This window comes from Melanerpes formicivorus, unplaced genomic scaffold (genome assembly GCF_026170545.1).
Source record: "Melanerpes formicivorus ecotype bairdi unplaced genomic scaffold, bMelFor1.0.p_v2 SCAF_26, whole genome shotgun sequence".
NCBI classification, from domain to species: domain Eukaryota; kingdom Metazoa; phylum Chordata; class Aves; order Piciformes; family Picidae; genus Melanerpes; species Melanerpes formicivorus.
This window is the reverse complement of record NW_027142378.1, coordinates 2340712-2356978: the sequence shown is the minus strand read 5'-3', so window position 1 is coordinate 2356978 and position 16267 is coordinate 2340712. Positions and strand designations below refer to the sequence as shown.

The window sequence follows — 16267 nt, the reverse complement described above, 5'->3', positions numbered from 1 at the left end:
GTCCTTTAAGTTGCTTTACTGTGTTCAGTTGAAATATCTCCACAGTCTTGGGTTTTTAATGCATCCCAGGCACAATCTGTGATTTACTTCCAGGCATTGTTAAAGTATACAACTTCCAGTGATATAATTTTTAAGGGATATAAATGATGTGTTTCCCAGCCCTCTTCTTTTTCTCTCTTGCAGTGTTCTGTGCATTCTCTATTTATCTTGGAGAATGGGTCAGCTCCTTATGGGTGCACTGTAATGCATGTCATCTTGAAAGATTCTTTAGTGCTTGTTGTTACCTTATGATTGCCTAGGAGAGCGATAGAGCTCCATTAGAAACTGGGGGCTCGCCTTTGAGCCTCTACCAAGATTTAGTCCATCATTTCTGGGATGTTTTAGGGAGGGCAAATTTTTATACAGGTTTACAGCTGGGGTTTATCTTTCAGATTAAAAAATAAAAGAAGAAAAAGAAAGAAAATAGCTCTTTTTATCTGAAAGCAATTCAAATAATCCACCATAAACGTTAAGCAATCCAAGCTAGGTCATCATTTCAGTGCTGAAAAGGATCTTGCTTCCTATATCACTTTTTGGGTGTAGGGAAGAAAGGGCATTCATTTCATGCTGCTACAGATAAACTGCTGTGAGGTGATGTAAATTGCCTTAGTTTCTGCCATTGCAGAGGCTTTAGCCTGACTTTCTCATAAACAGACACTGAACACTTTGCTAGAAGGGACCCTTGGTCATTGTTTAATTGGAGCCCCTAGTACAAGAAGGATCTGGATGTGCTGGACCATGTCCAGAGAAGGGCCAGGAGGATGAGCAGAGGGTTGGAGCTGCTTTCCTATGTAGACAGGCTGAGAGAGTTGGGGTGGTTCAGTTTGGAGAAGAGAAGGCTCTGAGGAGACCTTATTGTGGCCTTACACTATCTGAAGGGGGCTGCAAGAAAGCTGGCATGGACTTTTTAGGGTGTGGGGTAGTGATAGGATTGGGGGGGATGGATCCAAGCTAGAGAAGGGGAGATTTAGATTAGACATCAGGAAGAAGCTCTTCACCATGATTGTGGTGAGACACTGGAGCAGGTTGCTCACTCATTCAGGAAAGAAATTTTTCCTAATATCCAACCTAAACCTCCCCTGGTGTAACTTGGGGCCAGTTAGATCCACCTGGATGAATTCCTGTGTGGCCTGGTATAGGTGATCCTACTTTGGCAAGGGGGCTGAACTGGATTATTTCTCGAGGTCCCTTCCAGCCCCTGACATTCTGTGATTCTGTGATCCCCTGCCATGGGTAGGGACACCTCACACTAGGTCAAGTTGCTCCCTCTGCAAGAGAACTTCAGAGGTGGATAATGTAGACACTCAGGACACAGAATCTAGTTCTACAGCATGAAACAAATTATCACACAGGTGTCATTTAATCCCTTTTAGATGAATCCTCCTCTGCAGATTCCAGATTAAACCACAGTATACCTTCAGGTCTTTTATAGAATCATAGAATCAACCAGATTGGAAAAGACCTCAGAGATCATCAAGCCCAACCTATTACCTAATACCTAACACCTCCTGACAACTAAACCATGGCTGCAAGTGCCACATCCAGTCCCCTCTTGAACACCTCCAGGGATGGTGACTCTATCACCTCCCTGGGCAGCACATTCCAAAGCCAAATTACTCTCACTGTGAAGAACTTTCTCCTTACCTCAAGTCTAACCTCCCCTGGAACAGCCTGAGACTGTGTCCTCTTGTTCTGGTGCTGGTTGCCTGTTATTAAGGACTGGGAAAGGGTTTTAAAGTGAGAATTAGATAAAGGAGGTAGAGAATTGACTCACAGATAGTGGTGTCTGATAACAGGTAAAAGGAATGAGGGTACTGCTTCTTTTTGTGCTGGAAACCAACATGACTGCAAGGTAAACAGAACAGCAGGGAGGGTTTCAGGAGTGCAGGGCAGGGCTGAAGTGGTGAAGGTGAAAGGGAAAAAATAGATTAAAATAAATAAATAAACTTGTGGATATGTGTGTGTGTCTTGCAGAGACCTTAAAGGACTACAGACTCAATTTATTAGCTCCAGCAGTCAGTATGCAACTAAGGCAATGTAAGGGTGGTGGTGGGAGAGGGAAGCATCTCAGAAGGGCAGCCCGCCTTTTGCATCAGTTATGGGTTGGGGTTGAAGAGAGCAATAAGATATCCCAGAGGGAGCACAGAAGGCAGCCAGAAAGCAGTGAGACATTATGTTGTGGGAGGAATGGTGGGAAGGTACTTTAGTTCAATGGAAGCACTGGAATAAGAAGTGAAAGCCTCCAGACATCCATTTCTATTTTCAGCTTCTCAGAACAATCCAAACCAAACCAATTCAAGCCAATCCAATCCAAACCAAACCAATCCAAACCAAACCAAACCAAACCAATCCAATCCAATCCAATTCAATCCAATCCAATCCAATCCAATCCAATCCAATCCAATCCAATCCAATCCAATCCAATCCAATCCAATCCAATCCAAACCAAACCGGTCTTTTCCACACTAGGGCTCTAACTTGTAACAACAAGAACAACCCAAATTGTCTTTCCCACCCACTCCTAAGTCATCCTTAATGAAAAGAAAGGAATAGGAGCCTCCTGAATTTTATCATAGGCAGAGAAATCTCTGAATAAACCCCTCATTAGTGGTTCATAGGGCTGCTGCTGCGTGTGATGGGCAGGGGAAACAACCCAAGACTTTAAACATTAGATACAATAACTGTGCACATCTGAATATGCTTCTGGTACTTCAAATTTGATGTGATGGATTACACATCAACTGACACGGCTCTGAAGCTGTACAGTTGAGCTATTTAGTCACTTTCAGCAGGGTGTGTTTTGTAGTCTGTGCATCACATTGAGTGAGTCTTGGTTGCAGTTTCTGAGAAGAGGTTTTCCTTAACCCTGTGTCATTTTCCAGCTCCAAACACAAACGTTTCAAGCACAAGTGAAATGTCATAGATGTCTAGCACCCAGCAGCAGGCTGCTGCCACTGTTTTGTGAACTTCCAAGCCTTTGACTACGTTTCTGGTCTCGGATCTACCACTCCTCAATGACTTTGCTGTGTCTCATGAAACCACCACACAACATGAGGAAAAACGCTTGTGCTTATAAAGAACACTTGAAAAACGACACATGACGAACCTCACCTTCTCTCTAAATCCCTCGGTGGCTTCGTGTCCTCTCCTTCAAACATCTCCACACTCAGGAAGGAGCGGGGGAGTGCTGGGCAGAGCTCTGCCCTTCGCTGAGCTCTCCCTGACACCTGTAGCTGTTACCATGAAATGCCTTGGAAACCCTGCAGTTAGCTAAGGAATGTGAGCCCCCTCTAACCCCAATTAATGACATCTTCATCTCTTTTACCAGTTCGAAATCCAGTGGATGGTGATTCACTGCGACCCTCTCAGACCCCAGCGCGAAGGCTGCGGCGAGCTGCCGACCCGGGTAAGCTCCCTGCTCTGCCCTGCGCCTGCCCTCTCCTGCCGTGCCCGTGCCCGTAGCCTGCTGGCAGCAGCCCACAGAATCCTCACTTTCCCCACTCCCCTCCCCATATTTGGCCCGGGATGCCAGTTTTTACCATACCTGCCTGGAATTTGGTGCCTTTAGAAACCCAACCCTCCAGAGCAGCCTCATTTTAACCCTTCTGTGACTGACTTTCTCCCCGCTGCTTGGATGGGAGACTCCCCAAAGCTGAGCCTTGCGGGCGGGAGGGATTTTCGCCGCTGCCACCCCAGCGGGCAGCCTGACGATGGGAAAGCCCTTGGCAGGGGGAGGCTGAGGGTCGGTGCCCAACGCCACAGCAGCAGGGCAAAGGGTTAATGCGCTGCTGGCATTCAGTCCTCCCCTCCCCAGCCTTCAGCTTTCCTCCAATCCCGGAGACCCTCCCCAAAGCGCCGGCGAGCAGCCGTGAGGGGCTGCAGCGGGTATCACCCTTCGGCCACCCCGGCAGCCGCAGCCGGCGCCTTCCAGCTCCATGGCCCGAGCTGTGCGGGGCCTCCTGCCCCTCGGGCTTTTCCTGCAGGTTGTTTTTCTCTGCCTGGCTCAAGTAAGTTTATTCTGACTTTGTTTTCCTCCCTTGCAGATAAGCCAGACTGAGATCGAGGTAAGTGGGAGAGAAGGAATGGGGCTCAGCGCCCAGGTGCGTGTGAAGAGAGGCTGAAGGCTGCTCTCTGTCCTGGCACCGACCTGCTGCAGGGTTTTCCATCCTTTTCTCCCTCGTAATAGCTGTAACTGAGCCTGGTGTGATGTTGGCAAAGGCCACTAAGGTGATGAAGGGGCTAGAACATCTACCCCGTGAGGAAACGCTGGGAGAGCTGGGGTTGTTTAGCCTGGAGAAGAGCAGACTGAGGGGGGATTTTATCAATACTTATCAATACCTAAAGGGCGAGTGTCAGCGGATGGAGCCAGACTCTTTTCAGTGGTGTCCAGAGTCAGGACAAGGGGCAGTGGACACAAACTGGAACGCAGGAGGCTCCATGTGAACAAGTTAAAAATTCTTGACTCTGAGAGTGGCAGAGCACTGCAGCAGGCTGCCCAGAGAGGCTGTGGAGCCTCCTCCGCAGACTTTCCAAACTTACCTGGGCATATTCCTGTGAGCTTTACTCTGGGCGATCCTGCTCTCGCAGGGGGCTTGGACTGAATGATCTTCAGAGGTCCCTGCCGACCCCTACCACGCTTCCGTGAGCTGTCTGCAGGGTGCTGGGTGACGATGTGGGAATCACCACCTGCAACTTGCAACTACCCCTGGATGGATTGTTACTGGGAAGACTGGTGCCTGGTTCCTGGAATGACACCCGGAGCAGCAGCCCTGTGGGGAGTGAGGGGCCAGGCATAGGGCCCCAGCAGAGCCTGGGTCAGCCTCTTGCTCACAGAGCACCGTTGTGGGGCCATGGTCTGAGCTCAGAGGGGGACAGAGCCGTCCATTATAGGGAGGGAGACCTGTGAAAGCCTTTCTGCTGCCCCTTGGGAGCCTGGTGCCTTGAGAAAGCTGCTAATGTAATCCTGAGGAACCAGAGGAAAGCACTGAGCACGGCAGTGAAGTTAGGAAAGGGTTGATTTAAGTTTCCTTTGCTAACACAAACTCTGGGGAAGACTGTCCCCTTTGTGCTCACTGAATGAGTAATTAGAGTAGCTTAGTGAATTTCAGTGTCTGATTCACAAAGATCACTCTTTTTACCTCTGCCACCCTGGCATTGCTATGTGGCACTCAGATTCTGCTGGGTTGGGGGAGTCAAGAGCCTTGTGCCTTGCCCTGGCTTCTGCCAGCATCTTGGGGTGCTGGAGAGTGGCTGTGCCCAGGGAGGGGAGGGGAGGGGAGTTTAACAACCCATCCCTGTTCTCCCTACAAAGGGAGTGTTGCTGGTCATCACAGCCACAGCTAAGGTGGGATACAGGGCATGTGGGTCCTGACATGGCATGGAATGGGGACACAGCTGACCCACACAAGCCACCTCTCATTGTGCCAGCCCCCACCACCAGACTGTGTCCTGCAGGTTTGCCAGACTCTAACTGCTCTCTCCCCCTCCCCTCCTTGACAGAGAGGTCTTCCTGGTCCACCAGGCCCCCCAGGTCCACCCGGGCCACCAGGAGTTCCCGGTATTGATGGCATTGATGTAAGTGTTTCCCGTGCCCTGCTTAGGAAATAGGAAACACCTCGAGGTGTACCTGTGTTATCCTGTGTGGGGAGTTTGAATTCAGCTGCAGATACAGCTCAGAACTGCTGGGTCTCATATTCTGTAGTGGGCTGGGTGGTGGTGGGGGGGAAGAAGGTGGCCTTTCAGCTTCTCTCTGCTGTGGAAAAGAAAGGACTATTTATGTTTATGGAATCAGAGTCATATGCTGTGGTTATTTGCCTTAAATGGGGTGTGTGTGGGGGGGTTTCCAATCCTAATCTCCACAGGGGTTACCTAGTGTCCTGCATATTAAAGCATGATAAGGATTTGCGATGCTATGCCCGATAGGATCTTTTTCCCGCCGTTTCCTGTCAGCAGCCTCTGTGCTTGTTTCTCGTAGCCTATGACAGCAGTCATGTACACATTTAACACTCCTTTTCTGCAGCATGAATCAGTTTGGGATTATTGCTGAGAAGTCTGTAAATCAGTGTTTTCCATGAGGGACCATAAAAGCTTGCTGCGGCTCTGAATGACTCTTTTCATGTCTTGTTAGGGGGAGAGAGGTCCAAATGGCCCCCCTGGTCCCCCGGTAAGTGACTTCAGCTACTGTGCCTTTGCTCCTGTGAGAGAAGAGGTTTTGAGCTTTGCTTCTGGTCTGCTTTGAAACATGCTTAACTGTCTGGTTAAATCCCTAAGGGCCCAGATGGGGATGCAGGCAAACCAGGATCCCCTGGCCTGCCTGGAGAGCCAGGAGCTGATGTGAGTACACTTGATTTTCTGGAATTTCCTCTTGGTTGGTTGGCTGATTGTATTTATTTATTTATTATCCCCCCCTGCCCCCCCCCCCCCCCCCCCCAAGGGAAACACTTGGGTTTAGATTATTTCTGTAGCAGCACGACCTTGCTTTGAGGTTTCTGGCATCCTCTCAGCTGCCAGTGAGTGCCTGTGGTGTGCATTGGAGGAGAGGCGCTTTTACTCCAAGCTGAAAGATGCTCTTGGAGGAGCATAGCCACACTGAGGGCAGCCAGGGCAGCAGCTGAGGAACAGCACAGGGGGTTGGGGTGCTGCCAGCCTTCTCTGAAGAGGATGTCAGACCAATGTGCTGCAGGGAGGGGACTGTGCTGTGTCCTCTGGAAGCAGCCTTAGCTCGTCCCCCTGCTCCCTGTGGGGTGAAGAGATGGGTAAGACTGGCAAGAGAAGTATCCAAGCACAGGTCTGCTGTGGACAGTGAACAGTGGTTACTTTTTCACTAAAATGAAGCTTAAGGATGGATTTTAACTCAGTTTCTGAGGGGAAAAGAACCCAACAAGCCCAAACTCTGATTTCCATAGAGCTTTTATTAAAAATACAGACCCCTTCCAGCCACTGCAGAGCCCCTACCGGCTAATGTATCTTCCTTTCTCTGTGGAAAACACAGAGAAAAGTAAAATTTTAACAGGATCTAGTGTTGATATCTTGAAAAAATTAGTGGTAAACCCCACATCTCAATGTATTTGGGGGAAACTCTTCCTATTTCTCTTGAGAGCAGTGTTTGAAAGCGTTTTTTTCTGTTGTGCAGCAAGATTTGTACATTAGGACGTGGCTCGTCTGCCAGGAGGCAGGCAAGCTGGTGTTTAATTTATGTAGGTGGGGGTAGAATGCTTTTGTAATTGAAAGCAGCAAAAAGAAAGATTGTATGCAACAAATCTTAGCTAACATTGCAAACTGTGTAAACAAAAGAGCCTGATATTTACTGAAGACCCCTCTGGGCCCCTCACTTGAGAGTCATAGAGTCATAGAATCAATAAGGTTGGAAAAGACCTCAGAGATCATCAAGTCCAACCTCTCACCCCACACCTCTTGGACTTGTTGAATGTCATCCTGTTGGACTCTGCCCATCTCTCCAGTCGGTCGAGGTCCCTCTGCAGAGCCTTTCTACCCTCTAACTAACATCTGCTCCTAACTTGGTGTCATCTGCAAACTTGCTGATGACTGACTCAACCCCCTCATCCAGATCATCAATGAAGATGTTAAAGAGGACAGGGCCCAGCACTGATGAATACTGTAGGCTCATTCTTCTTAATTCTGAGAAGCTGGGGATGTGGTGTGCAGAGGGTTTGTTTTAATAGCTGAGATCCAGCAAACTACTTGCATAAATAGGTATCTGTAGTTCTGTAGGATGAGAGGTAACAAATGTGTAGCTTCTCCCTTGAAAAATCAGAACAGTAAGAAGTACATGCTTTCAACTCCCCTTCAGGAAAGACCTCAGGGAACTGCTTGAAAGGGTCCAGTGCAGAGCCACAAAGATGCTGAAGGGAGTGGAACATCTCCCTGTGAGAACAGGCTGAGGGAGATGAGGGTTCTTTAGCTTGGAGCAGAAGAGCCTGAGAGGTGACCTCATTCATGCTGATAAATATGTGCAGGGTGAGTGCCCAGAGGCTGGAGCCAGGCTCTGCTGGGTGATGCCCAAGGACAGCACAAGGGGCAGTGGTGGAAACTGAGGCATAGGAAGTTCCATGGAAACAGGAGGAAAACCTTCTTCCCTATGTGGGTGGCAGAGCACTGGAACAGGCTGCCCAGGGGCGTTGTGGAATCTGCCTCTCTGGAGACATTCAAGACCTGACTGGATGTATTCCTGTGTGGCCCTAGGTGATCCTGCTCTGGCAGTGGGGTTGAAGTGGATGATCTTTGGAGGTCCCTTCCAACCCCCAACATTCTGTGATGCTGCCAGAGGTTAATTTTGTATTTGCTTTTGAAAAGAGGTTGAAGGGACAGGGAGCTGAAAAGTCCTTAAATCAATTCACATGACATGAATTTAAATCAAATTAATTCAAATGAAATCCAATCCAATGTATTCAAATTTAATGAATTTAAATTAGAATGTAATTAATTTAAATTAGAATGTAATTAAATGAAATTCAGGTTTAATTTAATTAAAAATTAATTAATTTAAATAAAAAAAGTTAATTAAGGTTAGTTAACATTAAATTGAACTCCAGATTTCGCCTCTGTAAGAGGAAATGGCTTGCCATCTCCACCCCACTTCTTTTCCCCCCCCTGAAAGCAATCCAGGACCATGACCCATTCATACATGTGTAAAATCCATGTCTTTAGAAATGATTTCCTCTTAGAATGTTGACTTCAGGCTCAGTTTTGTTTCCTTTGCCCAGAATTCACAGTAACACAACCAGGTGAAACAACATTTTAGACTCAGCTCAGCTTTGGATATTTGTGTGCCCTTGCAAATAGCCTCACTTTAGTGGAGGGAATAAACCTGACTGTTCTGAAGTGGTGAACCTTTTCAGTTTCCACTTGAAGACCAAAGCTTGGGACCTTGCTGCACTCCCACTGTGTGCTCACCTCTTAATTGGGGTTTTAGATGCAGAATACCTTCTCCCTCATTTAATTGCTGAGGCACTTCTGACTTTTTCCATCTAATTTTTTTTCTCTTTCACAAACAATTTCAGTGTCAGGTTTAATAGACTTGAGTAAGGATACTGTACAGTAATTGCCTGTAATGATCTTGTGAGCTTTCAAAAGCAGATTGCCAGGGGAAATATCCCTTTGGGTGAACGCTGAAGTGCTGCAAGTGTAGCAAAAGAAAGAAAAAAAAGAGAAAAGTTTGGGACAAATCTTAAAGCAAAGCTTTTCTTTGTGGACACCTGGAAATTTCTAAGCCCTATAAGCTGGTTAAGAATTTGGAGGTGAAAGAAAAGCTTCAAATGAATTCATAGCCATTGGTTGCTTTTTAATTTTAGCCAGATAAACAAGTGTGGTTCAAAAACTGGGCTCAAATCCAGCCTGTTGTTTTGTTTTGCTAATGAATGGCTTATTTGGTATGGAAAACACCAAGAGTCGATTTTAGCCCGAGGCACAAACTAAATTAATCAAGCTCCCATTGAAAGAAAGAAGATAATGTCAGGTTCTCAGGTTCACACATTCACAGATTGCATCAGGTTGGAAGGGACCCTCAAAGGTCATCTTGTCGAACCCCACCGCAGTCAGCAGGGACAGCTCCAACTAAAGTAGGCTGCCCAGGGCCACATCAAGTCTGACCTTGAATGTCTCCAGGGATGGGGCCTCAACCACATCCCTGGGCAACCTGCTCCAGTATTTTACCAGTAAAAGAGGAAGTGAGAAGGAAGAGAGAAGGAAGAAAGAGGAAGAGAGAGAAGGAAGAAAGAGAAGCAAATGGAAGAACAAAGAGAAGAAAAGAAGGAATAAAGAAGGGTGGGAAAAAAAGGGAGGGGAGAAGGAGCAAAAGGGAGAAATAGAGGAAAAAAGAAAAGGAGGAAAAAAAAGAAAAGAAGAAAAAGGAGGAATAAAGAGGAAAAAGAAGGAATAAGGAGGGGAAAGTGAAAATTAGGAATAAGGAGAAAAAAAAGAAGAGAAAAAAGAAGGAAAAGAGCAAAAATGAGGAATAAAGAGAAAATGTTAAAAGGAGGAAAAAAAGGATAAAATAGGAGTAAAGAGGAGAAAAGGAAAAAGGAGGAAAAAAAGGAGGAATAAGAGAAAAAAGAATAAAGAGGAATCAAGGAAAGGAGAAAGGGGAGAAGGAGTAAAGGATGAAAGGAAGTTAAAGGAGGAATAAAAGAAGGCAAAAGGGTGGAGGAAACAGCAGTAGAGAAGGGAAAGAATAAAAGAAGAACAAAGAAGGAGAAATAGAGGGGAAAGGAACTAATGTGTTCAGTTTAATTGTGGTTTAGCAGTAATTTTTGAAAATCACATATCCCAGGCATTGGGTTTGTCACCATGGGCAGTTCCAGCTGTGCATGCAGACAGACTTTGGAATTTTGAGTCTCCTGCAGTCACTCACCTCCTTTCAGGGCTGCTTTATGTTTCAGAATATCTTTGGTGGTGATTAAGAAAACCACATAACCCCTGCATTAACATTGTCTGTATTACTTCCAAAGGGATTTACAGGACCTGATGGCTCACGTGGAGCCCCAGGACCCAAAGGACAGAAGGTAAGAACAAAATTCTGCATGAAATGATGGGATTTTATTCTAGTCTGCCTTATTCTACTCTGCCTTAGCAGAATTTGTGTGTGGTTCTGTGCAACTAATGAGATGCTTCAGCCTTCCTTACAATATTAAAGCATCTCTAGACTACAGACCCACTGAGCCCTTTTCACACAGTACAGAACAACTTCCATTCCCCCAGCCAGCAGTGACATTGAGGTTGAGCACCTTCAGAAATGGTGAGGCTCTTCCCATCTTGTTGTACTCTAATTAACACAGAGGTGTCAGAGCTAGTCCAGAGGAGGGCCACAAAGATGCTCCAAGCACTGGAACACTTCTGCTGTGAGGACTGGCTGAGTGAGCTGGGGGTGTTCAGCCTAGAGAAGAGAAGACTCTAAGGGGATCTTAGAGCTGCCTTCAAATACCTGAAGGGATCCTGCAGAAAGGCTGCAGAGGGACTTTTCATAAAGGTGTCTAGAGACAGGACAAGGGGGAATGGTTTGAAGCTGAGGCAGAGCAGGGTTAAGTTGGAGCTGAGGAAAAAATTCTTGAAGTACAAGGGTGGTGAGACTCTGGAATAGGTTGCTCAGGGAGGTTGTGGATGCCTCCTCCCTGGGGGTGTTCAGGGCCAGGTTGGATGAGATCTTGAGCAGCTGAGTCTAGTTGAGAGGTGTCCCTGCCTGTGGTGGAGAGGTTGAAGTAGATGGTGTCTGAGAACCCTTCCAACTTAAGCTAGTCTATGATAATTATGTCATAGTAATACCTAGTGAAAACTAGGAGGGTGAAACCTGACTTCATCAGCAATCCAACAAATGAAATACACATAAGAAGGCAGAGTAAGCAGCATGTTTATTTTTCTTTTTTTGAGGAAAAAAGGCTTAAGGCTGTCTCTCTTCAATATTGAGTGAATGTTCCCTTTCCATCAAGTCCCACTGAAGCCAGTGTGGCATTACTGAAACAAATATTATTTGCAGAATATGTCCACTAAGTGATAGAACATCTTATATGTTTTGCTTCCAAAGGTTTCTTCTAACACCTCTTGAAAAACTCTGTTTTAATCTCTTCCAGGGTGAGCCAGGACTGCCAGGTGCTCGTGGACTTCCGGTAAGCCATGCATTTGGGATGGGATGGGATGGGATGGGATGGGATGGAATAGAATAGAATAGAATAGAATTAACCAGGTTGGAAAGGACCTTTGAGGTCATCAAGTCCAACCTATCACCCAACACCATCTAATCAATTAAACCATGGCACCAAAGGCCTCATCCAGGCTCCTCCTAAACACCTCCAGTGATGGTGACTCCACCACCTCCCTGGGCAGCACATTCCAATGGCCAATCTGTCTTTCTGTGAAGAACTTCTTCCTAACATCCAGCCTAAACCTCCCCTAGCACAGCTTGAGACTGTGTCCTCTTGTTTAGTACATGAGGAGGCTTTTTAGCCCTTAAGCATTAGTATGAAGGATTCTTACCATTAAGTGCCATGAAGAAAATGACTAGTTTCACCTTCAGTGAGATTAAATTCAGAGTAATGAAACCTAATTGAGAAAACCCCTACAAAACAATAACAACACATTGTCCACACTGCTGGGACAGCAATGTACCCTGGTGGCCAAGAAGGCTAATGGGATCCTGGGGTGCATTAAGAGGAGTGTGGCGGGCAGGTCCAGGGAGGTTCTCCTCCCCCTCTACTCTGCCCTGATGAGACCTCACCTGGAACATTGCATCCAGTTTTGGGCTTCCCAGTTCCAGAGGGGTAGGGATCTGCTGGAGAGAGTCCAAGGGAGGGCTACAAGGATGCTGAAGGGACTGGAGCATGTGCCCTATGAGGAGAGACTGAGAGCCCTGGCGCTGGTTAGTCTGGAGAGGACAGAGAGGGGATTTAATAAATGTCTATAAATATCTGAGGGCTGGGGTCAGGAAGGAAGGGACAGCCTCTGTTCAGTTGCACCCTGTGATAGGACAAGGGGCGATGGATATAAACTACAGCACAGGAGGTTCCACTTCAGCATGGGGAGGAACTTCTTCACTGTGAGGGTCACAGAGCACTGGAACAGGCTGCTCAGAGAGGTTGTGAAGTTTTCCTCTCTGGAGACTTTCCAGCCCTGTCTGGATGTGTTCCTGTGTGAGCTGTGCTGGATTCTATGGTCCTGCTCTCGGAGAGGGGTTGGACTTGGTGACTTCCAGAGGTCCTTTCCAACCCCTGACATCCTGTGAGCCTGTGAACAACAACAAAAGGGTAGAGGTGGTAGTGCTTCAGAGACCTTTTGAGAAGCTCTTACTATGATCACAAAGTTATGGAGCTCCTTAACCTTTGCAGGTCTTTCTTTGATCCATGACACCTCATTTGTTTCACAGTGAGCACCCTTATGAGCCTGCATGCCAGCTGCATGATTAATTGACTGTTTAGCTGCAATTATGCACTGCTTTGAATTCAATTAGTGGCCTTTGCAAGTGGAGTAGTCTCTGGATGGTTATCCAAAGACTTCCATTTCTCACAAAGAAAACCCCAACCCCAAGCCTCTTGCTGAAGCTGTTAAAGTGCTCAATGCAAACAGCAAGTCAAGAAGCTTTGACTACAGCATTAATTAGTTTGAAAGGATTACTTTGCTTTTTTAAGCTCAATAAATTCTAATGGAATTTCAATTTGTTCTTCAATAAACTCTAAATTCTTCTCCTTCAGTAAATTCTAATGGGATTTGTTGGCCAAGTTAGGACTTGAGGGTAATGGAAAGAAAGTTTTATACACTGAATTTGCTTTCCTGCTTCTGTCACCCTTTCTTGCCCAGAATGCATCCCAGCAATCTTTGGTTAGCTCCTTCTGCTCTCCCTTTCCTCTCCTTTTCCCTGCTTCATCATTTAGTTTTAATTTATTCTCTTTGTCTCATCTCTTTTGTGGACAGTGTCCCCAACAGCAGATGCAAAGTTAATAGAATATGTCTAATTAATTCAAGTCATTTACCACCAAAATATGCTGACGTGGCTCTGGTAAATACACCTGGGTCTACATTCAGTGCACTGAAGTCTGCGCTGACTGTTAAGCTCCCTCTTAACTTCTCTGTCAGCTGCCATGCTGCAGGTGTTTCACAGAGCTGACTTGTGGGTAGCATTTTGTGTGTTTAATGACAGAAGAATTTAAAATATTTAAAGGCTTACTAAAGCCCAGCTGCTGCACAGGTTGCCCAGGGTGGTGGTTGAGGCTCCATCCCTGGAGATATACAAGATGAGGCTTGACAGGGCTCTGGGTAACCTGATCTAGTGAAGGATGTCCCTGATGACTGCAGGGGGGTTGGACTGGATGACCTTTGGAGGTCCCTGCCAACTCAGACCATTCTATGGTTCTGTGAAATACTGGCATGTGACTCTTTGTGGTGGATGGCAGCAGGGCTGCACTGATGGTGTGGAGGTGCTCACTAAATTGGTAAGGTCTTGTCTGTGAACCAGGTGATTCCATGCTGTGGACGCCATGTGCTCTGTGGGTCAGATAAGCATCTCCAAAGCGGGCAGCAGACATCTAAGGATGTAAGGTTGCTGTCCCAGGCTACAGTGGAGAGGTGTCCCTGTACCCTGTACTCCTATTTTATCCTGTTTCAGGATGCAGACAGAGGCAGAAGTATAGGCAGTTGCTTGGGTTCATTAACTGCTCTGTGTAGGTTCTTACTGGCTGATGGCCCTGGAGCTCTCCTCTCCACAACTTGCTCTGCTTACAGGGAGTTAGGGCCAGAAAGGTGGAGAAGCTGGGTGAGGGGGAGGCATGGATTGCCCATGATTCTTGGAGTCATAATCAGGAGAGTGAGGAGATACAGTGGAGTGGGCAGAGGGGAGGACTGGCTTCTCCTAGGATGGTGTGTGGTCTGGACATTGACAAGGGGGAATGGCTTTAAGCTGGAGAAGAGCAGATTTAGATTGAATGTTAGGAAGAAGTTCTTCCCCATGAGGGTGGTGAGACACTGAAACAGGTTGCCCAGGGAGGTGGTTGAGGTCCCATCCCTGAAGATATTCAGTGTGAGGCTCGACAGGGCTCTGGGCAGCCTGATCTAGTTGAGGATGTCCCTGCTGATTGAGGGGGATTGGACTGCATGACCTTTGGAGGTCTCTTCTGGCCTAGACCATTCTATGATGATTCTACGATGACACAGTTGCTACAGCTTCTTCTTTTGATGTCATTGACTTTCCCTGCTGCTGTTAGGGGCATGTTAGCAAGGGCTACTCTAATGAGAACCTGCAAGTGAGTGGTTTCCTTCTTTCAGAGGCAGGTGATGGAATATTAGGTGTGGGAAGCAGCTTGATTTATCTGGTCATGGACACATATAGAGAGACATGGATAATATATATATAGGTGTGGATGATAATAATGGATTGCAGCAAGGGAGTGTTACCTAATACCAAAGGAATTCTGCAAGGTGAGGAAGGTTACCTTCTGCTGTGTATTAAATGGTTAAAATGGAATGACTGGCAACTGCTTGAAATTTTCCCTGTGGCATTCCAAGTTTTCCTAAAGACAGCCTTGTCCTGCTGTGATGTTATGTGGCTTTCAAGCTCCACTCAGTCCAGCTGCTTTATTACCTTCCATCTCCTGAAGATTTCATTGTGCTTGTGAATTTAGATGCACATCAGTGACACTGTTCTCCAGAAAATTACCCATTTGCTTTAGTAATGCATGACTGAGGCATCTGTTTTCTTAGGGGGCAAATGGATTGTCCACACAGCCAGAAACTTGTTTGTATCTTCAACACTTCTCATTAAAATGATTCAGAGGAATAGCAATGAAAAAAGAAACAACATCAACAGGAGCAGTCTGGTTCTTTCTGATTCAGTAATCAGTTCTTTAATGGATTTAGACCTCAGGGAAGCACTGGTACACACACAGAAATACATTAATAAATTAAATCTCTTTTATTAACAATTTAAATGCACTATTAGATGGAGAGGCTCATAGCATAGATGTGTTCACCGTGGTGCTTGACAACTAGCTGAACCTCAAAGGCTTTAATGTCTTCATTCCTTTGTGTTTGTAAATAAGTGCAATTAAATGCATTGCCTTGCAGTAGCATTTAATAATTGGATTTTTCTCCAGATATTGATTCCCCCCATAATAAATTTGATATCTGGCATTAGTTAAACAGATTTTCCAACTGATTTTGCTCAATCAAACTTCAGGTGTTTGTAAATAAGTGCTGGAAGGTGTCCAGAGAAGGGCCACGAGGATGAGCAGAGGACTGGAGCGCCTCTCCGAAGAGGACAGGCTGAGAGAGTTGGGGTTGTTCTGTCTGGAGAAGAGAAGGCTCCAAGGAGACCTAATTGTTGCCTTCCAGTATCTGAAGGGGGATATAAGAGGGGAAGGACTTTTTAGGGTGTCAAGGAGTGATAGGACTGGGGGGAATGAAGCAAAACTAGGAATGGGTAGATTCAGATTGGATGTTAGGAAGAAGTTCTTCCCCATGAGGGTGGTGAGACACTGGCACAGGTTGCCTGGGGAGGTGGTGGAAGCCTCATCCCTGGAGGTTTTTCAGGCCAGGCTGGATGTGGCTGTGAGCAACCTGCTGTAGTGTGAGGTGTCCCTGTCCATGGCAGGGGATTGGAACTGGATGATCCTTGAGGTCCCTTCCAACCCTGACAATTCCATGGTTGTGTAATTGAATACATTGCCTTGCCATAGCATTTAATAAATGATTGTTTTCCCCTCCAGATATTGATTCCCCAGGAACAAAATTG

The 16267-nt window shown here is 46.4% G+C and overlaps 1 protein-coding gene across 1 annotated transcript in view; it reads left to right on the top strand.

Annotated features, from left to right (window-relative positions):
- Positions 1-16267, top strand: part of COL9A1 (collagen type IX alpha 1 chain) — a 66866-nt gene that overhangs the window by 13052 nt on the left and 37547 nt on the right. The window contains exons 6-12 of the mRNA XM_068153441.1: positions 3368-3445; positions 4083-4103; positions 5539-5613; positions 6167-6202; positions 6310-6372; positions 10506-10559; positions 11622-11657. Of these exons, the coding sequence (XP_068009542.1) occupies positions 3368-3445; positions 4083-4103; positions 5539-5613; positions 6167-6202; positions 6310-6372; positions 10506-10559; positions 11622-11657 (363 nt within the window). The remainder of the gene's footprint in view (positions 1-3367; positions 3446-4082; positions 4104-5538; positions 5614-6166; positions 6203-6309; positions 6373-10505; positions 10560-11621; positions 11658-16267) is intronic.